The sequence below is a fragment of the Microcaecilia unicolor genome, chromosome 1 (assembly GCF_901765095.1).
Source record: "Microcaecilia unicolor chromosome 1, aMicUni1.1, whole genome shotgun sequence".
Taxonomy (NCBI): Eukaryota; Metazoa; Chordata; class Amphibia; order Gymnophiona; family Siphonopidae; genus Microcaecilia; species Microcaecilia unicolor.
In genome coordinates this window covers 250647518-250672358 of record NC_044031.1, presented here as the reverse complement: position 1 = coordinate 250672358, position 24841 = coordinate 250647518, and the positions used below count along the sequence as shown (strand labels likewise).

Sequence of the window (24841 nt, the reverse complement as noted above, 5' to 3'; positions counted from 1 at the left end):
TGTTAAAATGGACTTAGGGAAAATCCACTGCTTATTTCTAGAATAAGCAGCGTAAAATGTATTGTACTGTTTTGGGATCTTGCCAGGTACTTGTGACCTGGATTGGCCACTGTTGGAAACAGGATGCTTGGCTTGATGGACCTTCGGTCTGTCCCAGTATGTCAATTCTTATGTACTTATATTTTATATATCTACCATGGTGGAGGGGGGCTTCCAAGTTAATTTTGGGCCCACCCAAAATATTAGAACTGGCTTCACCACTTTTTTAAAGAGCAGTCTATCAAATGTATCTGAATGAATGAATGAACAAACATTTATTAATTCCAAATACTAAGTCGAATAAGTTCACCTTTCATTCTTCTCCTACTTCATTATTAATCTCTGAAAATATATTATATTGAAATTAATGAATGGCTAAACAACAAATTGACATTTTGAGTATAGACAAAATATATCTGGTAATAGTAAAGTTTAGCACATTTGCAAGTACCTTCTACAGTAGTTCAAATTATGGTTTATTGTTTCTCTTGGCAAGCAGGTGGGAACAGAGAATTCATGATGCTTAAATAGAAGCAGAATATGAGCAGACTTTAAAGGCCATAAGATCAGGGTTACCATATGGCTCCAGAAAAAGGAGGACATATTGATCCAGTCCGAGTTTTGCTTCCATTGAAAACAATGGAAATAAAACCCAGACTGCCTCAATCTGTCCTCCTTTTTTTGGAGCCATATGGTAACCCTACATAAGATCCATCTAATTAGTTCACTTTATTTGCCTGCGACTCCGCTGCTGCTGTTGTTTTCTGGTCTTCAGAAGAAACCACTTCTCCCAAGATGAATGTTCAGTATTTTTCTTCTTAAGCACAGTTTTCTAGAAAATTATATAATGTATAATATTTATTTATATATTTAATGTTTGTTTGTTTTTTTTTAATTTAAAGCCATCTTCTCGAAATGCCATATCAGGATTACCTGGAACTCCTCTTAGTGGCGGCTCCTCACGACGAGGGAGTGGGGATACAAGTAGTCTGTTGGACCCAGATGCTTCATTAAGTGAATTACGGGTAAGTTTTATTACCTCTGAACAGAGTAGCGTAACTGAATATTTCATTTTCACATTGAAGGGACCTGATGGCTCATAGTATTGCCACAGATTTGCAGAGCTCAATGTACTAGTTGAAATGTGGCTCAAGTCTATGGTGACTTGAAATTTATTACTTTCCGAATGTTCTTTGAATTGGTACTGTTGCTTCAGTTCTCAGCTATCCACATTAGTGTACAATTTTCTGTATTTTAAATTAATTTTTGCTCAGTCATATTTATGAATACAATCATAAGAATCAGTGCTACAAATGGCACTTATTTGAACACCCTCCCCCCCCTCCCACACACACACACAGTTCCAGGAGTACTACTGAGTCATAGCCCTATACTCCTGTAAGGGTCCTTGATTTTACCTGGTTAGGACCCATCACTTCCACCGTCATACCAAGTGTTCAAAATGATACTGTGTGCTTTCATGGGGAGAGAGAGAACATATAGAAGCTAAAGATCAAGAAAAATGTCCATTGCTATTCCCCCATTGTCTTTTCAGTCAGCCTTTCCATCTCCATTAACTTATGCATATAATTCTTCCATTGGATGATAGAGGCCACTCATTCAATCAAACAAATAGTGTTTCTGGGGTGCTCAAGTTTGTTTAGGGTCATGTGTTTCTGTAGGAAACTTGTATACAAGACATATTAAAACATTACGAATATATATTGCAATGGTAATTAGTAAACATTTAAAAACCCAAATCAATAACAGATTAAAAAAAAAGAGAGAAAAATCCCAACATATCAAATAAACCCATAGCAGATGTGATTAAGGGAAGGGTCTGAAGCATGGAGTGGTCCTTTAGCTTTCTTTGGCACTATGAAAGCTTTATTGTGTAATCATGTAAAAAAAGATACTGATACACCACCCTATTCCAAGAACTTTCCAAACAGAGTGGAACAGAGAGGGGAAGTTGTAGCCCTTAACCATATTTGCCCCAAAAACTTTGGACCTATGGGTAGTCCCAGAAACTGTGTATTAAATTATACTCTCCCCCGCCTTACCAGCCGGCGTGGTTGAAAAGTGAGGTGACGGAAGCTATTAGGAATAAAAGAAACGCCTTCAGAAAATGGAAGAAAAGGAACTGTCTGTAAATAACAAGAAGCAGCATAAGGAGTGTCAAAGCAAATGCAAGGCGCAGATAAAGAAGGCCAAGAGGGATTACGAAAAAAAGATAGCATTAGCGGCAAAAAAACATAGCAAAACTTTTTTTCGGTATATTAAAAGCAGGAAGCCGGCAAAAGAATCGGTTGGGCCGCTGGATGACCGAGGGGTAAAAGGGGCGATCAAGGAACATAAAGACGTAGCGGAGAGATTGAATGAATTCTTTGCTTCGGTCTTCACCGATTAAGATTTGGGTGGGATACTGGTGTCGGAAATGGTATTTCAAGCGGACGAGTCGGAGAAACTTACTGACCTCACAGTAAACCTGGAGGACGTAATGGGGCAATTCAGCAAATTGAAGAGTAGCAAATCTCCTGGACCGGATGGTATTCATCTTAGAGTACTGATAGAACTGAAAAATGAGCTTGCGGAGCTACTGTTGGTGATATGCAGTTTATCCTTAAAATCGAGCGTGGTACCGGAAGATTGGAGGGTGGCCAATGTAATGCCGATTTTTAAAAAAGGTTCCAGGGGAGATCCGAGAAATTATAGACCGGTGAGTCTGACGTCGGTGCTGGGGGAAATGGTAGAGGCCATTATCAAAAACAAAATTACAGAGCACATCCAAGGACATGGATTACTGAAACCAAGTCAGCACGGCTTTTGTGTGGGGAAATCTTGCCTCACCAATTTACTTCAATTCTTTGAAGGAGTAAACAAACATGTGGACAAAGGGGAGCCGGTTGATATTGTGTATCTGGATTTTCAAAAGCCGTTTGACAAGGTACCTCATGAAAGGCTACAGAGGAAATTGGAGGGTCATGGGATAGGAGGAAATGTCCTATTATGGATTAAAAACTGGTTGAAGGATAGGAAACAGAGAGTGGGGTTAAATGGGCAGTATTCATAATGGAGAAGGGTAGTTAGTGGGGTTCCTCAGGGGTCTGTGCTAGGACCGCTGCTTTTTAATATACTTATAAATGATTTAGAGATTGGAGTAACTAGCGAGGTAATTAAATTTGCTGATGACACAAAGTTATTCAAAGTCGTTAACTCGTGACAGGATTGTGAAAAATTACAGAAGGACCTTACGAGACTGGGAGGACGGCTAAATGGCAGATGACGTTTAATGTGAACAAGTGCAAGGTGATGCATGTGGGAAAAAAGAACCCGAATTATAGCTACATCATGCAAGGTTCCACGTTAGGAGTTACGGACCAAGAAAGGGATCTGGGTGTCGTCGTTGATAACACACTGAAACCTTCTGCTCAGTGTGCTGCTGCGGCTAAGAAAGCGAATAGAATGTTGGGTATTATTAGGAAAGGTATGGAAAACAGGTGTGAGGATGTTATAATGTCGTTGTATCACTCCATGGTGCGACCGCACCTTGAGTATTGTGTTCAATTCTGGTCGCCGCATCTCAAGAAAAATATAGTAGAATTGGAAAAAGTGCAGTGAAGGGCGACTAAAATGATAGCGGGGATGGGACATATTCCCTATGAAGAAAGACTAATGAGGCTAGGGCTTTTCAGCTTGGAGAAGAGACGGCTGAGGGGAGACATGATAGAGTGGAGTGGAACAGGTGAGTGGAAATAATGAGTGGACTGGAACAGGTGGATTTGAAGCGTCTGTTCACGCTTTCCAAAAATACTAGGACTAGGGGGCATGCGATGAAACTACAGTGTAGTTAATTTAAAACAAATCGGAGAAAATTTTTCTTCACCCAACACATAATTAATCCCTGGAATTTGTTGCCAGAGAACGTGGTGAAGGCGGTTAGCTTAGCAGAGTTTAAAAAGGGGTTAAACCGTTTCCTAAAGGACAAGTCCATAAATCACTACTAAATGGACTTGGGAAAAATCCACAATTCCAGGAATAACATGTATAGAATGTTTGTACGTTTGGGAAGCTTGCCAGGTGCCCTTGGCCTGGATTGGCCGCTGTCGTGGACAGGATGCTGGGCTCGATGGACCCTTGGTCTTTTCCCAGTGTGGCATTACTTATATACTTATGTATCTTAGCCTACCTTAGAAGCTCATCAACGGTGGATATTACTATGCCAAAGAAATTTCTACTGAAGCTCCTGATCTGGCGCGCTCTAACTACTAGTTGATTAAATTTGAAGCTCAGTAACTTAGTATTGAACTTAAAATTGACCCCGATCCAAAAAAAAAAATGTCCTCAGTGTCACTGTAGTTCCAGAAATGTCCCACTGACAAAGCATTAACATAATGTCTGAGTTATAAGTACAAGAAAACAAAAAAGGAGAAAGGTCCACTACGAAAGGAATGCCAAAAGACAAGGAAGTAGGGGTGAACCAATAAAAAATAAATACTGGAACCTTGGAGTAAGAACTGATAAAACATAAAGTTTATTATGATAAAAATAAGACCATAGGTCTACATAACACAAATCTCCAAAAGATGGTAGAAATTCAGAAGATAGGTTCGGACTCGACATGGTGCTGTGTTTCAGCGCTAAGTTCCTGCATCAGAAGTGAACAACAGTCTGAATGATTTAAAACACAAGTGACTGTAATTGGAGTACAATCTTCAAAGGGAAATAATCTGTATAAATACTTTCTCTGCTTCAAGATTGAGGAAATACAGATGAAAATGTAGTAAAACCTCCTCTTTGTGCTCCCTACTAGCAGGAGTGTGAACATGTATTATCTCCAAGGACAAGCAGGCTTCAATATTCTTACAAGTGGGTGACGTCATTCCACGTCGCCTGGTTCGGCATTTGGCCAAAGTAAAAAAAAAAGTAGAGCTTTGTGGAGTGTGAGCCTCGCTCCACCGCGCATGTGCCTTCCCTCCCATCACCTGAACGCGGTCTCAGTTCTCTTTTTTTCTACATCAGGAGAAGGAGCGCTTTTTTTAACCTCTCCTCACTCGCCCGATTCAAAAGAGCTTTGCATGCCTTTCAGCGATTTCCACCCCCCCCCCTCAATTTTTGTTGTGATTTTCTTATTTGCTTCCTTTAAACCCATCCTTTATTTTCTTAGCTGTTTTTTGCCCAGGTTTAAGTTTCCTTTGTTTTTGCATCATAGGGCTGTTTTTTTAGACCTTGACTCCGGTCGGGTTCTTCCCTTCTTTTCTCCGTGCCTTGCTCCTATTTAGGCACCATCGATTAATTTAATTTGGCCAACGAGGTTTTCCTGTCCTTGTCCATGAAGACTCCCAGTAGTTTCAAGTGCTGTACTCAGTGCAATCGGACGATCTCGGAAAGAACACCCATTCTTGGTGTCTGCACTGTCTTGGGCCCGACCATAGCCCTGCTGTGTTCTCTGTCTTCGCATGAAGAAGAGGACCCAGGTTTCCTGAGAGGCTCAACACAAGAAAATTTTTGGAGCCAAATCTGGTTCCTCGATGTTGGCATCGACGTCGAGCATTACAGTGGCATCAGGAGCATCAGTAAGCATGGCTGCTTTGAGATCCTTAGACCCTTAGAGCCTGCCATGAGTGAGGAAGCGCGGGGTACAAATGTAACAAAAAAAAATGGGAGCAGCGAGACATCGAGTGGGTCTCCACTTGTCTCAAGGCCTCCTGCTGTGCAGGCCCCCCGGGACCATCCATCATCGGACCCAACCCCGAGGCGATGTGAGGATTCAACATCATCTTCGTTGGCACTGAGGAGCCTGGGTGATGTGCTTTGGGCGAAGGCCAAGAAGCATCATCATCGGTCACCCTTGAAACATGGTGCCGGGAGCTCTGGGGCATCAAAGAATTTGGTACCAGAGAAGTGTCTGATTTGTCACTTGAGAAGTATTGGCGCCAGGAGGACCACTCTCCCTCCACGCAGAAGGTGCTGTTGTGACTGTCTCCAAGCAGCTGAGATCCTGCTCCCGTATCGATCCCATCGGTTCTGCAACCTGCACCTCAACCAGCACCCCAGCTTGTCAATGAGCGCGCCCGGGCCTTGCTCCCTGAGCTGCTTTATGGCTTTATGCAGCAATGTCCATCAGTATTGGGGGGTGCTTGCGCCTGCCATACCTTCCACTTCGGCCCCACATGGCCCTCAGCCTGCTGTGCGGATTCTGACGCCAGTACCACTTGTGGCCCTGGTATCTACTGCCACCCAAGCTGATACCCCCTCGACGTCGGTGGAAGAAGCTTCACCTAAGTCGAGACTGTAGCCAATTTCTCAATGCTGCTCTCGAGGACATGGTTCCTCAGCATCAAGGCAGGTTTGGTCTCTGTCATCCCATAGGGAGATACTGTCCAACACCGAGGAGGGGCGCTCCTGGGAGTCGGAGGAAGATCTCAGATACGTTTCCTCAGATAAGTCTTATAGGATTCCCTCTGAACCCTCTCCACCACCTGAATGGAGACGGTCTCTGCTGGAGAGCCTTTCATTCCCTCCTTTTGTCAAAGAAATGGCTGATGCCATTCCATTTCCTTTAGAGGCTGAGGATGAGACTAGGGTAAGATGCTCAAGATCCTGGCCTATACATCTCCTAAGGAGGTTGTGACTGCATCTCTTCACTGCATCTCTTCACGAGGTACTCAAGGAAGTCCTCGTCAGGAGCTGGGCATCCCCTGTCGGTTCTTTCATGCCCAGGAAGATTGACACCCAGTATCGGATCCTCAGTTGCCTCATGATTCCTTGGTGGTGGGAATCCACTCTCAAAAGAGCCAGGAGTACTAGGGACTATGCCCCGATGCCCCCAGGCGGAGAAGCTAAAACCCTGGATTCTTTTGGGAGGAAGATATACCAGGCTTCAATGCTGATCTCCTGTATACAGTCTGACCAGCTCTTCATGAGTGTTTACTTGCAAAACTCAGTGAGACAGCTGTCAGACTCGGTTGATACGCTTCCTCCAGATCAGGTTGAGCCTTTTTGCCAGTTGGTCAAGCAGCAGAAGGTGTGTTGAAAGTTCTTGGCCAGAGGCACTTACAACACTTTCGATGTGGCATCCAGGATCTCTGCTCAAAGTATAGCAATATGCAGACTCTCATGGCTGCGCATTTCTGAATTGGAACATTCTGTTCAGCAGAGGTTGGCGGATGTCCCTTTCTGGGGGGATAACCTTTTTGGAGAGAAGGTTGAGGAGGTCGCTGACCAAATCAAGAAACACACTGATACCATCTCTTCTCTCTTCCGCTGGGCGCCTTCTACATCCACCTCCTCATCTAGGAGGGTTTTTGGCAATCTCAGAGTGGTCCCTTCTACTATTCTAGGTGTAGTTGCGCTCCTTCGGCTCGTCAGCCTACTCATCTGCAGCGCACTCGTTCACGTCAACAGTATGCGCCTAAGGCCCCTGCTGCTCCCTGGTCAAAGCAAGGGACGAGCTTTTGACTGGCTCCAGCAGAGCATAGTCGCAGGAAAAGTGTCTGTCCCGGGGAGAGGCTAAAATTCTTTCACCAGAAGTGGCCTCTTATAATCTCCAACCGGTTGGTTCTTCGAATAGTCAGTCTCGGATACGCTGTCAATTGGCTCTCCAGACCTCCAGATTGTCCACCGAGAGCTCAGTCATTCAGCTCTCAGCACAGGCAGGTACTTGCAGAGGAACTCTCCGCCCTTCTGAAGGCCCATGCGGTCGAACCCGTTCCACTAGGGGAAGAAGGGCAGGGATTCTGTTCCAGGTACTTCCATGTGCAGAAGAAGACAGGAGGGATGTGTCCCATCCTAGACCTAAGGGCCCTGAACAAGTTTCTAGTCCGAGAAAAGTTCAAGATGGTTCCCCTGGACACTCTTCTCCCTATGATTCAGAAAAACGATTGACTATGCTGTCTGGACTTAAAGGACGCGTATACTCACATCTCGATAGTTCCGGCCCACCGGAAGTATCTCCGATTTCAGCTGGAAACACATCATTTTCAGTACCACATGTGTTGCCTTTTGGCCTTGCGTCAGCTCCCAGGGTCTTCACCAAATGTCTAGCGGTAGTTGCAGCATCACTACGCAGACTGGGAGCCCATGTGTTCCCATATTTCGATGATTGGCTGGTGAAGAGCACCTTGGAGGATGGTGCTCGTGAGTCCATATGGATGACTATTCGGGTGCTAGAGCTACTAGGGTTCATTTTAACTACTGCACAAACTGATTAACAGCCAATCACAATCCCAAAGAGTTGTGTAAGGTGAGTAACTAACAGTGGAAAAGCGGCAAAACCCTCAGAAACCAAGGTATTACCAAGGTCTATATAAGATTTTTTGTCCGTGGTCTAGTCTCTTTCATAGGGTTTTCAGTCCTACTTCCTTGCAATCAAAAAACATGCCCATAATAGAGCCTTATGTTTTGAAAAAACATTTCTGAGTATACAAACTTTAAACCAGCCAAAACGTAAGCATAAATTAACTTAGCTTATAGTTTAGGTGGCTTAGAGGGGCATAATCGAACGTCGCCGGCTATGTTGGCGGCGGTGCTACAGCTGGCCGGAACTGTGTTATCAAAAAAGATGTCCGGCCATCTTTTTTGTCGATAATATGGTTTAGCCCGGCCAAATGCCGTGGAGTTCGCCGGGTTTGAGATGGCCGGGTTTGTTTTTCAGCGATAATGGAAAGTTATGTCGGCCATCTCAAACCCCGGCCAAATTCAAGGCATTTGGCCGTGGGAGGAGCCAGCATTTTTAGTGCACTGGCCCCCCTGACATGCCAGGACACCAACCAGCCACCCTAGGGGTCACTGCGGTGGACTTCAGAAAAGCTCCCACGTGCATAGCTCCCTTACTTCCCCCCAAACCCACTACCCACAAAAGTACTGCACCCACTAAAACTGCTCCAGGGACTTGCATACAGCTTCTAGGACTTATTGCTGCTGTATAACTTTGGCAGACCAGTTCACACCTGAAGACTAATCTCTCTGAAAAAGTCCTTTCTTGAAATAACCATGTTTACTCACAGTTAACTGCAGATCAGAGGTTGTGCCCCACTGGCAAAGAGTCCCCTGGTACTAAGATTAGCAGTAGGTCAGAGCTGGCACAATGGTGTACAATGCCCTCTTTCAGCACCATTCAAAGTAAGAACTACGTTCTCTAACGTGGGTAACACAGGAAAGGGAACTAAAACTGGCTTACAAAAATGGCCACTACCGCATGGACTACAACAGGAAACAAAACAGGGCACACTCTGACCCAGTTAGCAGGGGGGAAAAGCACCATGGGAGTAGAGCCCAGTACCCTACACTCACCACAATGCATTGCTAATGTGACTCTGCAGGGCACCTAACAGAAAAGGTGTCACACTCACCCCAGAGCCACATCACAACCAGGGAAAGGCTGTCGGAGGATACAACACATTCTGCTGTCATGGAGGTGGGTACGGCATTTGAGGCTGGCATACAGGCTGGCAAAAAAGGTTTTTAGTTTTTTTTAGTATGGAAGGGGGTTGGTGACCACAGGGGGAGTATGGGGAGGTCATCCCCCATTCCCTCCAGTGGTCATCTGGTCAGTTGGGGCACCTTTTTGAGGCTTGGTCGTGAAAATAAAAGGACTAAGTAAACCCGGCGAAATACTGCTTAACGCTGCTTTTTTTTTTTTCCATTATCGGCGAAAGCCGGCTATCTGGTAGCCACGCCCATGCCCGCCCATGTCCCGCCTTCGCTAATCTACCGACACGCCCCCTTGAACTTTCACTGGCGAAGCGACGGGAAAGCGTAGAAGCTGTCAAAAATGCTGCTTTCGATTATACCGATTTCGCCGCTTTTAAGAAATCGCCGGTCATCTCCCGATTTGTGTCGGAAGATGGCCGGCGATCACTTTCGATTATAAGCTGGTTAGTAACCCCACTTCAACTGCACGTTTTTTCTTCAACAGGGCCCAAAACGTTTCACCCACTTCAGGGCTTCATCAGGAACCACCAGTTTAATCATAATGGGGGTATTGATCTTTTCAGAAGTAGCTCAAGGAGAGTTACATGCAGGTATTTTTCCTGTTCCTGGAGGGCTCACAATCTCTGTGTACCTACTGTAGGGATTGCAGTTCATACATAGGTTGTGGAGGCATATGCAGTGGGCTGTTGCTGCTTCCTTGTGGGCCCTGATGAAGCTCACAAGTGGGTGAAATGTTTTGGGCCCCATTGAAGAAAACAATGTGCAGTTGAAGTGGGGTTACTAAGCCTCCTATACTATAAGCTAAGTTAATTTATGCTTTAGTTTTGGCTGGTTTAAAGTTTGTATACTCAGAAATGTTTTTTTCAAAACATAAGGCTCTATTATGGGCATGTTTTTTGATTGCAAGGAAGTGGGACTGAAAACCCTATGAAAGAGACTAGACCACGGACAAAAAATCTTATATAGATACTAATGTTCTGTTGGTCAGACCTTGGTAAATACCTTGGTTTCTGAGGGTTTTCCCGCTTTTCCACTGTTAGTAACTCACCTTACACAACTCTTTAGGATTGTGATTGGCTGTTAATCAGTTTGTGCAGTATTAGATTACCTTATTGAGATTAACAGCTCATACTGTGTTTTGACACTAATCTTAATTTTAACTACCCCAAGTCCTATTTGCACCCTGTCCAGCGATTGGAGTTCATAGGAGCCCTGCTCGACACACAGAGAAGTTGAGCTTACCTCCTGGAGACGAGAGCGGACAATCTTGTCTTGCTGGCTCCCAAGGTTCATGCCTCTAAGCAGGTCACGGCTTGGCAGATGTTGAGACTGCTGGGCCACATGGCTTCCACAGTGTATGTTACACTCATGATACGGCTTCACATGAGATCACATGTACCCTGGTTTCTTAATGTATCAAGCCACAGGAAGTCTGTAAGATGTCATTCAAGTGTCCCCAGAGCTTATTTGCTCTCTTCAGTGGTGGACAATTCGATCCAATTTGACTCTGGGACTTCCATTCCAAATTCCTCAGTCACAAAAAGTGCTGGTGATGGATTCTTCTTTCCTGGGTTGGGGAGCTCATGTATATGGGCTTCATAGTCAAGGAGCTTGGTCCCCCCAGGAAACTAATCTGCAGATCAACCTCCTAGAGCTCCGAGTGATCTGGAACGCTCTAAAGGCTTTCAGAGATTGGGTGTCTCATCAAATTATTATTCTTCAAACAGAAAATCAGGTTGCATTGATTACATCAACAAGTAGGTGGGGCACCGGATCACATCCTCTCTGTCAGGAGGCCGTCCAGATGTGGCATTGGGCTCACCACCATGGCATGCTCCTTTGAGCCACTTATCTGGCGGGCACAAACAACACCCTGGCCGACAGGCTGAGCAGGATAATGCAACCACACGAGTGGTCTTTCCATATGGGCATGGCCCGCAAGATCTTCCAAGCGTGTTGCCACCCCCTCAGTGGATCTTTCTGCCACTCAACTCACCTCACCTCAAGGTTCCTCAGTTCTGTTGCAGGCTTCAGGCCCATGACAGACTAGCATCAGATGCCTTCCTCCTCAGTTGGAGGACAGGTCGTCTGTATGCATATCCCTCCCATACCTCTAGTTGGAAAAACTGCTGAAACTCAAGCAAGATCGCAGAACCGTGATTCTGATCGCCAGTGCTTTTTTTGTGCCATTACGCATACCGGCACCTTTTTTTTGTCCGGCAGCTCCCCGACGTTCCGTTCTGCCCCCTGCATTTGCCAAAGTCCCCTCTCCTATGTCTAGCGATTCAACTCTCTCCCCTGCCCTCCCCTCTCCCATGTCCTACTTTCACTCCACTCGGAAGTCGCAGTGGCGATCTGGTGGGCGGCGCTAGTACAAGCAGCAAGCAGGCTCGACTCTGTCCTTTGCTTCCCTGTCCTCTCTGCGTCCTGCCTTCCTCTGATGTCATTTCTTTTCCGCGTGGGCGGGCAGGATGCTGAGAGGGCAGGGAAGCGAAGGACAGAGTCGAGCCTGCTTGCTGCTTTTACTAGCGCCGCCCACCAGTTCGCCGCTGCGACTTCCAAGTGGAGTGAAAGTAGGACATGGGAGCGGGGAGGGCAGGGGAGAGAGTTGAATCGCTGGACATGGGAGCAGGGAGGGCAGGGGAGAGAGTTGAATTGCTGGACATGGGAGAGGGGAGGGCAGGGGAGGGAGTTGAATCGCTGGACATGGATGGGAGGGGAGGGCAGGGAAGAGAGGAGAATCACTTGACATGGATGGGAGGGGAGGGCAGGGGAGAGAGAATTGCTGGACATGGATGGGAGGAGAAGGCAGGGGAGAGAGGAGAATCGCTGGACATGGGAGGGGAGGGCAGGGAAGAGATAATTGCTGGACATGGAGGGGAGGGAAGAGAGGAGAATCGCTGGTCATGGATGGCAGGGGAGGACTGGGGCAGAGAAGAATCACTGGACATGGATGGGAGGGGAGGACAGGGAAGAGAGGAGATTCGTTGGACATGGATGGGAGGGAAGGGGAGAGAGGAGAATCGCTGGACATGAGAGGGCAGGGGAGAGAGGAGACATGCTGGACATGGATGGAGGGGAGGGAAGAGAGGAAGGAGATGTACATGGATGGGAGGGCAGGGAAGAGGAGAAATGCTGGAAATGGATGGAGAGGAGAGCAGGAGATAGAGGAGAATTGCTGGACATGGATGGATGGAGGGGTTGGCAGGGAGAGAGGAGAAATGCTGGGATGGAGGAGAGGGGAGAGAGAATTATTGCTTTATATGGATACAGGGGAGGAGAGGAGAAGTGCTGGATATGGATGGAGGGGGGAAAAGAAAAAAGAAGATGAACATGGATGGAGATGAAGGAAAGGGAAGAGAGGAGAACTGCACATGGATGGAGAAACTGCACATGGATGGAGAAAATAGGCAAAAGCTGGATCCACGTTATACCTCCTCCAGTCAATTCCACGGAGGAAGATCCAGCTTTTACTTATGAATGTAGGGCAAGAAATGAAGAAGAAAGGAGGAAAGCAAAGAAATAAATGGAAAGGAAGCCCTGGAAACAGAGTTAAGAGAACAGAGAGCAGCAGAATCCGAGACTGGGACCAATATGGATAGAAAAACAAAGTCTCCAGACAACAAAGGCAGAAAAAATAATTTTATTTTCATTTTAGTGTTTGAAATATGTCTAATTTGAGAATTTACATCTGCTGTCTTATTTTGCACTGGGTATACTGGAGCTGTAACAGCTTACAGAAATTATTTCTGATGAAAAAAATCACGTTATTTTTTTCTCCTATCCTAGTATAATATTTTCAATGATGTCTGTTTATATGTGCCATAGCTGATATAAGGGGTGTGGCTATCATAGGGGTGGAGCCATGTGTGGTGACCCCACCTTTTTTTCTACAAACAAAGCACTGCTGATCGCACAGTTCTGGATGCAGCAGATGTGGTTCCCTTTTCTTGAATTATCCTCCGAAGAACCGTGGAGATTGGAATGGTTTCGAACCCTCTACATTTCAACCTCCATTCTCTGGCTCTCACAGCTTGGATGTTGAGAACTTAGAATTTGCTTCCTTGGGTCTTTTGGAGGGTGTCTCCCGAGTCTTGCCGGCTTCCAGGAAAGATTCCACTGAGATGTGTTAATTTTTTTAAATGGATGAGGTTTGCCATCCGGTGTGAGAGCAAGGCCTTAGATCCCCTTACTTGCCCTACACAGATCCTGCTTGAATACCGTCTGCACTTATTAGAGTCTAGTCTTTAAAAAAGCCTTGCATGGATCATTTGTTTTTTGAATGAATTATTTTCCTGCAGTTTACATGGTATTTTTGTTGTTGATCTTTCATTTACTCAGAGGCATGTCAGTTGGTTTGGTTTATGTTAAAATTGAAACTTTCTTTCTCAGATGATTAGCATGAAATCGGAAATATTTGCAAGAATTTTAAGCATGGTTAGTAAAGATTTCATTTAAGTTTGGATTGTACAGCTCGTGGTCTGAAAACAGATGGTAAATGGCATTCTTGATTTCAGCACGCAATGCTTGTTTATCTTATACTGTAATAGAGATTTTGCTTAACAAAGATTTTGTCACTTTTTGTTTTACACATTTTACAAAATGGGTACATAATTTTTATTGCAATTAGAAAGCAGATCAAAACTAAGATTCTCTTTTTTGATTTGGGTAGGAAATTTGGAAGTAGGGGGGTTTGTTTTGCAGGGGGAGATTGGTGGAACTCTGTCAGAAAAGCAAGCACTTTCTCCGCACTAATTTGGCTAATTAGTGCTGGGAGGAGGCAGTAGATTCACTGATTTGGCCCAGTGACTGTCAACTTTTCTTCTGTTGTGACATACCTGACAGAGACAGTTCATATAGTGGGGTTAATGCAGAAAGCCTTGTGGTAGAGCCACGGCTCTAAATTAGCTCTCCAAACCTACTACAGCGTGGAATTATCACTGAGTAAATCTTTTGCTAATATATAATGTCCCGAGTCCAGAAGGGTAAGCTTGATTTTGGCTATTTGCCTAGTTTGCAGTGCTTTTCCCTATTAATTTCTCCTTTGTGATTCTTGGGACCCTATAAATAGTGTCTTTTTGAGATCCTTTTACCTTGTTTAGATTATATTTTTGGATTTTCCTTATGGAATATTTACTGCTGTTTACTGAGTTTCATTATTATACAAGTGTGTTCCTTGTATGTATATTAGTAATTTGCATAAATAAAAAGGAAAATTGAAGGAGATATTCAAATGTTTTGCAAATAAATAAAGTACTGATGGGATCATTTTCACTATAAAAATGGACTGTTTTTTGTCTTTTCTTGCCATATTTTTTGGTAGTCTAGCAAAGTGCTCATGAATGGAGTACTTTGATTTCTGAAGTTTATTTATTAATCTTTCTGTACCCTCTTTTTGGCAAAGCTGTTCAAGATTGTTTTATGTTTTATTGATTGTAAACCATGTGAAAATCATTTTCCCATGTATGGCAGACTGGCCCCGCCTGATGCATCTCACTTCAAAGACTTTGGGAGTTTGTGCATTTAATCATTGATACATGGATCTGTTTGAAAGATTTACAATCCTGTGCCACTTCATTTAGCTAAGCAGCAAATTAAGTTGTATGAGCAACCTTCTTTACAAAAGATTGGCTTTGCTGGCCATTCCATTTGCTAAAGTCATAATACTCGAGGTATTATGACTTTAGCAAGGTCAGCTATTGCCTTCCATATTGACTCTAAGGTAACAACTGGAAGTTGAGATTGCACAATCCTGAGGGCACAGTTAGTTTCTTCAGAAAAGTAGAAATCCCATTCAGAGTAGTGTTAATATCACCAGACACCTCTCCTAAGTGAGCCAGAAGATCCTCGATATTCCCTTCTATCAACACCGCACCTAGAACTCTCCTCAGCAAGGACATGGTGGCAGCCAGTACTGATGAGTGTTGCACTTTGTTTTACTGCCAGGCTTCCCTCGGGTCTGGGTGACACTTAGAGGAAAGTAAATTAATGTTGCCAAAGTTCAACTTGTGGCCACCATCTTGGAAGGGTGGAGAAGCCCCTTCCATTTTCCTAATGGGGAACACAATCTAACCTCTCCTACTCAACTGCTTCCCAAGAAATAGGTTGATTCTGAAGCCATCAATAAATAAAGTGTCCTCAAAGGAAACAGTGTAGCATGGAACATTATTGATGGGTCACACCTAAGAAAAAAATATGCACAAAATAAGAATTATATGAAACCTCAGCTGGGGATGCAGAGTTACATTTGCATATTTTCTGATCTTTTCATCAATTTTAGCAATAAAGTACCAAAAGAAAAGTTGTTTTTTTTGTCTTAGCTACTTAAGCTAGATCTTTTATAGATAAGAAATATTTTATGGTGCATCATAAAGAAGTTATTTCCTACAAAATGTGTAAAATCTCAAACAAAAGAGAAATGAAAGAAAACAAGGTACTTGTAATGTTATGGATATGTGTGAAGTAGTTCCTTTGGTTTCAGTCATTTTTAATTATTGGGGTTAGAGGAAACCGTAAATGCTGATCAAATATTTAATAAAGTGCTGCAGGTTTAATCTTGTAAGGTGGAAATGACCATATTCCATGCAGTTAACAATATTGTTCTATAGAAGTAATTAAAAATTACAATTATAAGTGCTTTATGACCTTTTAAAAATGTATCTTTCTTTTAGTTTTTGTCATATAATGTGCATGCTAAATTAAAACTGCTTCCCTCTGCAGAAATTTTGCTTATTACTCAGGTGAAGTTGCCCTGGAATAATAATGCTCAACTACAGGAGATTCTGGAGCTGTCTTACTGTGGAAATATTACATTGTGCTTTGTCTGGTTTTGCTATCTTTCCATGACAACTCTGTTATTTCAAACATTGTTCATTCAAACTAGTTTAAAGCTCTCAATGAATCAGTGCTTGAAATGAAATCTTTTAACAACATTATAACTTTTCAGGCTTTTATGTTCTGGAGTTTTCAGAATAATGTAGTTGTGTTAGCATCATTGTTTTTCAATTGCAGATGTAATTGTTTAACCTTAGTTTTACAAAATGGTTCATTCCCTATGTCCTGCAGGATATCTATGATCTTAAGGACCAGATACAAGATGTAGAAGGGAGATACATGCAGGGACTTAAAGAACTAAAGGTATCAGGGCCCACTCTTTGCTCCCTACCCCTGCATGCCTTCTTTATGGGTAATGGTGATCTTACCAGATTCTCTAACTTATTGCTTAGAGCTTGACTAACACATTTCTGTCTTTGAAGTGTGCATTTAATTTGCAATGCCTTGTGTCTAGGATGGCTCAAATTGTAATTGTTTCTATGCACAGTGTTAGTCACATACATGTCTCTCTTTTTCATATGTTTTATTTAGAATTTAATAGTTAATTGTTTAGACTTTTTTTTAATTTATAAACTAATAAGAAATAAGCTATGGGGAGGAAGATGTAGGTCTGCAAGCAAGTGGCCAAAACTTATGTAAACACCTTATAGTCAGTCCTTAGTAATGATACAGGCCAATAGGACCCATACTGTTTGGGATCCTTGCCCAGTTTTAGAATCAAAGGTCACCCCAGCCAACCTCTACGAATGGGGGAACTCGATCCCAACCTGTAAGCTACTAAACAGTCTGGTTAGGGGTTTAACTAGAAGTCCTTGGAAACATTTATAAAAGCAATTAGTAAACCCATCGAGGCCTGGAGCTTTACCAAAAGGCAGTAACTTTATTAGCCTGTAGTTTCTCGGCCTGTTATGGAAATTAGATGGCCTCTCTGGGTGTTAAGCTTGGAAGAGCTGCCTGGGCCAGTTAAACGCCCATATTCAGGCATATATAAGATCTGATAAAATTGGATAAATATCTCAATAATTTGTCATTAATCATTGTAATATGGTTCCTGACTTTCCTGTGCTTCGGTTTATGGGCCAAGAGCCTTCTGGCTCTATTGCCAGTTTCAAAATATTGATTTGTTCAGTAATTTCAAGCTCCAAGTCTCGAAGGGCGCTATAGGTGACCTCTAACTGGGCAAGAAGCTCTCTGGTCCCTCTGCTATGTTTATGCTGTTTTTCTAACTGAGCCAATTGTTTCAAAGTCTCCCTCCTTTTTTGCTCACGTTTTCCATCGGTGGGCCCCCAAAGATATGATCCTCCGTCTCATAACAGCCTTCATGCCTTCCCAAAAATTCCTAGGAGAGATTTTTGCATGATCATTAAACTTAATATATTCCTTAAGAGCTCCCTCCACTGCATTACATTCTGCGGACCTAACAGGATATTGTCATTAAACCTTCAGTATCTGTAGGACTGAAACTACATTACCCCACCTCAGGTAGAGGACAGGAAATCAGGAGACGCACAGATTGTGACAGAATTATGAAAAGGCATCACTCTGGTTAGATTCGGTATAATGAGATGTCCCTCTGAGTGTGGACCTGAATACTTCAGCCAGTAGGTATACTGATAAAGGCTCAGATGTTATTAAAATGAGAAATGATTTATTATTGGCAGCAGAGTAGTGACATAAGTCAAAAACAATGTACAAGCGGATGAACCTAACAGATGGTAAAGCAGTGAGTATTATGAACCTATCAAGGAGAGGTAAAGAGTATGCACACTTTACACCCTAAGTCCTGAATTAATTAGTACTCCTAACCTTAACCTTCCCCAGCAATATAGCAAAGATATACAGATACGACCTGATTGGTGATGAAGGGTAGCCCACTCTCCAGGACACTCTGGATGGAGAGGATCACAGATTTGTCTAGTGCTGAGATTCTGGCTGATTGGAGAACCTCAGGATGACAGGAACCAGCAGGCTTTTGGGATGATGTCCCTCTCTCTCTGAACAGTGACAGGCAGGAGCCAGCAGGACCAGGTAGATAGCAAATAGGAGGGGCAGACAGTAGGGCTGGGTTTAATGAGCTTCAGATGTCTTCATGATACAGCTGGCTCGGATCTGGGCTGTCATCTGATTCACTGACGGCAACTCTTATGGTAACTTCTTCAGCTAACACCCAGATACCTTCATGTTTTTTTCATAGGCTTCTTATACCCTTTTCTTGGGTAAAGCAAGCCTCACAGTCTTGAACAGCGGGTTTGTGACTTTCCAAAGTTGTGATCTGGCGATCCAAAACATTGGGCCACAGGCATTGGGAGCAGAGTTGTTCTGACCATGAAGTCCACGTTTCTGTAAACACAGTTGTTTAAGTTGTTTTTACTTAGATATGGCCTTAGCTATCTTTAGCAATGTCCTTTTCACTGCACGCAAGTCTGAGGCCTGTCTATGCAATAGGTCCTATCATAAAAGATGAAGTTAGGCAGAAACTGTAATTTAATGTCAGATTAGTGATACTGAACAGATCCTATGGTCATGTAGTGCTTTCTGTAGGGCCTTTTGCTCCCACAGTTCCCCCTTTTTCAAGGGATTCAGTTCTAAAAAGGGGCTTGAAACACTAGCTAAATAACAAAAGTTTGCATACTTTTGCCCACAATAACAGGCAAATTAATAAACAACATAAAATTTCTACCACCAGTACAACCTATTCTAGCTCTGGTGATATAAAGTGATACAATGACATGCCAATAGAGGGGCTCTAACCATGTTGGAGGAATCCAACCAGGAACAGGCCTTCTGGCCAGAAGATATAACACCAGCATGTACAAACATGTGAACATATGGAGTATATGAAGTAATACTGTCGTTCGTTGTTGTGTTGCAAGAAAATTAAATGGTGTTAAACAATGTCCATAATTAATGACACAATGACAAAAATGTTTATAAAAGTCAAATGACTTGTCAGTTAATTGAAGAGAAAAAACACATATAACAAGCTTGGTAATGATGGTATGATGTTAGCAATGATGATGATAGGCTAACATACCAAGTGTCCTTAAGGTTCATGGCATAGCGACTGCCAGCTATCTTTTGGATGTAAAATGGTTCATCAAAGTACAGTCTGGATGCCGGGTGTAGGACTTCTAAAGGCTTTCAAAGATTAGAAATGAGCAACATACTAGAAATGCCACCAGTGGGTAAATGTCATAAAGGCTGCTGAATGTCTGTGCATCATATGGATAATGTCCATTGTACAGTGGCTGTATATGAATATGTAGTGAATGGCACAGGCAATTAGGCTAAATCTCTGATCGTGCAGCATAAACGTAGGTAAACATGCAATGGAAAACAACCTTCACATAATGAATGTTTAACAGTGTGTTTGCAATATATGGACAACGTCAAAGATGGTACAGTATGGTGCAGCATGAATAAACCCAAGCGTCAATAGCAAAGCAACATGATACAGGTCCATGGAATACTGACTTGTGAGAATGAATGATGAAGGCCAAAACCCACACCATGTGTGGAAAAGCCTGTTGTATTGATACTGTGGTGTATTGATGACATTTCCATGAAGCAGCTTTATTATCATGACAACGGAGTAGGTAAAACCATGTTTGTAAAACATGGAAGAAAAAAAGCCTTCTAATGTATTTGCACTAAATGATAATTAATATCACTAAAAACAGTAATCAAGCAAGAAAATATACTTGAGATGCTATGTTGGTGCAAGTCACACTAAAAAGCGTGGAAAAGAATTCACAGCATAGGTACCTTATTAGAATTATTTTGCATATGGATATGTACAGCAGTAAAAGAAGATTGTTTAGGTACATGTATGGAGGACGAACAAAGCAACTCTTTAATAGGTCAAGACTACAGATGTGCTTTTTTACTGTTCACCTGAGTTGTCAGCAGGCACATTCAAAGACACACGTATCCTGATCAAACCTAGGCCTGACAGTGATGTGTCATGTTCCCCCTAGTCCCGCAGTATCACATAAGACAGTTGATGGTATGAATATTACTGCTTCGGAGAGTAAACACAGTATCACCTCAGTTATGCAGTCACATCACATTGAACCAAAATGTGCTCTAAACCAAGGTTAGTTCCTCAAACCTTCCAAAGAACATGTGGTACATTCATATAACCAGTTCTGCCTTAGTCAAGGCGGAATATTGATATCTGTGGGAGAGGCATTGGCATTGCGCTGCAGTTGCGGGTGTTTGGATCTCCCAGCTGCCACCGGTGGACCCGTCCAAGCCGCTCCCATTTCTCTATGGTCTCATTCCTCCATGGGCTTTCACAGTTTCCTGTGGTGTGGATACCTTATGGAGGCAATTCTGAAGCACAAATGAGAGCCCAAATGGATAATGCCATCAGTATTGGATATTATGAGAAGTATACACTTTATCTCCCTGGATTCTCTACACTTGTACAGCATAATATTGCCTCAGGTACAAACTTAGATTGTGAGCCTTCCTTGGACAGAGAAATATTCAGTGTACCTGAATGTAACTCACCTTGAGCTACTACTGAAAAAGGTGTGAGCAAAATCTAAATAAATAAATAATAGCCAACTTATCTGCAAAATGTTCCACTTTGAAGTCTTTCCAAATAATGTGGCCTACTTGGCATGCTGTGCGTAGGATGCGCTCCTTCACGGAACCACAGGAAGCATGCCACAGTGTCCCTTGGGCAGTCCGCCAGCTTAGGCCCTAGTGCTCTGTGTACTTGTTTAGAATCAATTGTGGGCAGTTCAGCTTTAGGATCCGCTGCTAGGAGAAATTGCCAACAGGGAGACTGCATAAGAAATTCCACAGATTGTTTTCCCTGTGCTCTCAGGTTATTACATCGGGCTTTATTTTCTCCATTGTCAATCTTTGAGAGCAAATCTTCCTGTTTAGATTGTATGTTGGTACATCTTTTTTGCAAGGCTATAATGTCTACATTGTGATCAGTTACTCAATCCTCGAAATTGTTCAACCGCTGGCTCATATCTTCCACCAATCTCTGCAATCCCTCCACATCTTTATGTAGTTCCTGCTTCATGGTGACAGTCGTGGATTTCAGATCCGCTATTCAGTTGTGGAACTCAGCCTGGTATCGCTGTCTGCTCCTGAGTCATCACCGAGGTGCTCGGCCTACCCCTGTGGTTCCTCGGGTGCCACTTCCATCTTGCTGTGTGCATGGTCCCCCAGCTCCGACTGCTGGAAGGCAAACACCTTGAGATTGGGTGTACTTTTTCTGCTTGTCATCACTTCTCAATGCTGTAGGTCAGGGGAAGTACTTTTAAAGCCAAAATAAAGCCAGCAACTGCGCTAAAACTAGCTATATATAGCAGGGTATGGAGGAGCTCGACAGCCATCTCCCAGATGACGTCACTTCCTCCTTCATGATTAATCACAGTTGATCACATGATATTAATTGTTCACAGAAATTAAATTCAACCTCTTTAGGTTTTCCTTCTTGGTGCTGGGGTCAGTCTGTGGTTGCCCTGCTGTCCATCACGAGGTTGCCTAGCAATAATGGCCTTTTAAATTGTTCCTTCTAACTGTCCTTAAATTTGAGACAGTTTTACAGGTGCCTTGGTGCTGGTAGGGACAAAGGCTTGATGAGACTTTTGTTTCACTCAACGCTTCAGTGTGTTTAATAATTTTAACTACATTTAGAATTTTTACCTTGTTTAAAATGTTTAAAAGTTAATTGCACTAACACATTAAATGCCCATCTCTTATATACATTCACACACACACACACTATTCATAAAATGGTAATAATATTCTCTTTACCCGTTTCTATATGAGGAGGTTGGGGGCTCGATGAAAACTGAGGTTGAAATGGAAAAAGTCCACACAACCTCCTTTGCATGAGATTGCACTTTCAACTCAACTCATCTAGTGGACATTTCATCCTAGTGTATTGAGAGGTTTCTCTTTTTAGCATCAGTGCATCTTTACCACAGGTACTTCTGATACAGGATTGGGTGCAGATCTCAGTTCTCAATGCAAATGATGATAGTGATGAGGTAAAGGGAAATTATTTCATATTGGTCAGTTGAGTTAAAATTGGTCAGCAACTAGGTGTTTGCATATTGTCTGAAAAGCAAGACCATTCTAATGCAAACAATCAAGTGGTCATGTATTACATTAACAGTCTGGGAAAAAAGTAGCCAAGATCTGGGACTGAGTGATATTGATAGTTTTGTGAAAGCCACATAAAGTAGAACAGAGAGGGACTTGAGAATCAGCCCATTAAGTTGGCCATAAAGCTTGGGATGCAGAAGACATGTAGCTGGCAATGTCTTCAGTGAGTTACAGCAAACTGCTGAGGTTCTTAGAAACATAGAAACATGATAGCAGATAAGGGCCAAATGACCCATCTGGTCTGCCCTTCCACTGTAACCACTAACTTCTCCTTTTCTTAAGGGAACCCACATGCCTGTCCCATGCTTCCTTAAATTCTGACACAGTCTTCGTCTCCATGACCTCCGGGAGGCCATTCAACGCATTCACCACCCTTTCTGTGAGAGAATATTTTCTTAGATTCTTCCTAAGTCTGTTTCCTCTTAACTTCATCTTGTGCCCTCTGAATCCAGAGTTTTTCTTCATTAGAAAAAGGCTCACCTCCTGTACTTTTAACGCCACTGAGGTGTTTAAACATCTCCTCTTCTCTCTTGTGTCTCTTCCAGCTTATACATGTTGAGGTTCATGAGCCTATCACTATATGTTTTATGACCGAGACTGCCTACCAATTTGGTAGCCGCCCTCTGGACCAACTCCATCCTATTTATATCTTTCCATAGGTGCGGTCTCCAGAATTGCATGCAGTAGTCGAAGCAGGGCCTCACCAGAGATTTATACAAGGGCACTATAACCTCTTTTTTTTTCTACTGGTCATCCCTCTCCTTATGCACCCAAGCATCCTTCTGGCTTTGACTGTCGCCTTTTCTACCTGTTTAGCCACCTTAAGGTCATCAGACACAATCACCCCCAAGTCCTGCTCTTCTTTTGTACACAGGAGCACTTCACCCCCTATATTGTATTGTGCCCTTGGATTCTTCTAACCCAAGTGCATGACCCTGCATTTCTTAGCATTAAATCTTAGTTGTCAATTTTCGGACCAATCTTCATGCTTCGCTAGATCTTTCTTCATGCCATGCACTTCCTCTGGGGTGTCCACCCTATTACAGAGTTCGGTATCATCCGCAAAGAAACAAACTTTACCAGACAGCCCTTCTGCAATATCACTCGCAAAGATGTTAAAAAGAACTGGCCCTAGGACTGATCCCTGTGGTACACCACTGATAACATCCCTGTCCTTGGAGCTGCCAGAATCTCTCTGTGTTGCTTGAGCATCCTCGGATGTGTCCCATCAGGCCCCATCATTTTGTCTACTTTTAGTTTAGCTAGCTCCTCATGAACACAGTCTTCTGAGAATCGGTCTTGGTATCTACCATACATCCATCCGTATTAGCATTTGTTTTCTGCCATTCTACTCCAGGCCTTTCATCTGTGAACACAGAACAGAAGTAATTGCCCCCACTCTCTTTAATATTTTCCTTGCACCTTGCTTACTATCATCCAAGATCACACCTGTGCACCATTTTGTTATTCAAATCTTTTGCAAAATCTCTGATGTGTCCTCTCTAGCATGCTTAAATGACCGTTTGTCATGTTTCTTTTTTGTTCAAAAGTAATCTCCTGTTTTGCAATACCTCAGAATGCAATGCCATCTTCTTCCCTTATTCCTATAATATTTCATATCCTTCACCCTCACTTGAAGGTATTCTGCTTCCTTTCAAATATTCTGTTAAGGTTCTTGGTGTCACTTTTGATTCTTTTCTTACCTTCAAGCCTCAAATTGATTCTGTTCTTCGTTCCTCATTCTTCACACTTCACTGTGTGTGCTCTGTCTTCCCCTTTCTCCCTGCTGCCCTCCTTTGCCCACTTATTCTTGCTCTTGTTGTCTCGCCTTGACTATTGCAATTCTCTTTATGCTGGCCTCCCCCTTTGCCCTCTGAAATGCCTCCAATGAGTGCAGTCTACAACAGTCAAACTCCTCCACAGTACTCACTGCTTTGACTATGAATGAATATGCCCAAATAATAAACAGCTAACATGGAATTTGAGTTAATACATAGTAACTGATAACATGGCAGATAATATGGAGCAATAAATGCTGCCTTAACAGCTACATCATGTTACCTACCATGTAGTTAATGTGTAGTATTAAAATAAATAAATAAATTCTCTGCGTTACTGGATAGGACAATACTGGGATTACCCCAACAGCACAGGTTTTGCAGTTAGTGCGTGTTAACTTTGGCAGTTACTACAAAACCTTTACCACATTTCAGTAAATAGATCCCTAAATGTCGGATTTTATTCTTACCTGTGTAGCCAAGTACTCAGTGGGTTAAGTTTGATAAAACTATATTAGGTTTGTAAAAAATGCTACTGTGATTAATCCTGCATTAGTGTGAAGTCCATAGAAGAGACAAAAGTTGAAGCTAAAATTTCTTCTGTATTACTGCATTTT

The 24841-nt window shown here is 43.0% G+C and overlaps 1 protein-coding gene across 7 annotated transcripts in view; it reads left to right on the top strand.

Moving 5' to 3' along the window:
- Positions 1–24841, top strand: part of LRRFIP2 (LRR binding FLII interacting protein 2) — a 245250-nt gene that overhangs the window by 154730 nt on the left and 65679 nt on the right. For all 7 annotated transcript variants that reach the window (XM_030205564.1, XM_030205571.1, XM_030205548.1 and 4 more), the window contains 2 exons: positions 942–1064; positions 16540–16611. In XM_030205564.1, the coding sequence (XP_030061424.1) occupies positions 942–1064; positions 16540–16611 (195 nt within the window). The remainder of the gene's footprint in view (positions 1–941; positions 1065–16539; positions 16612–24841) is intronic.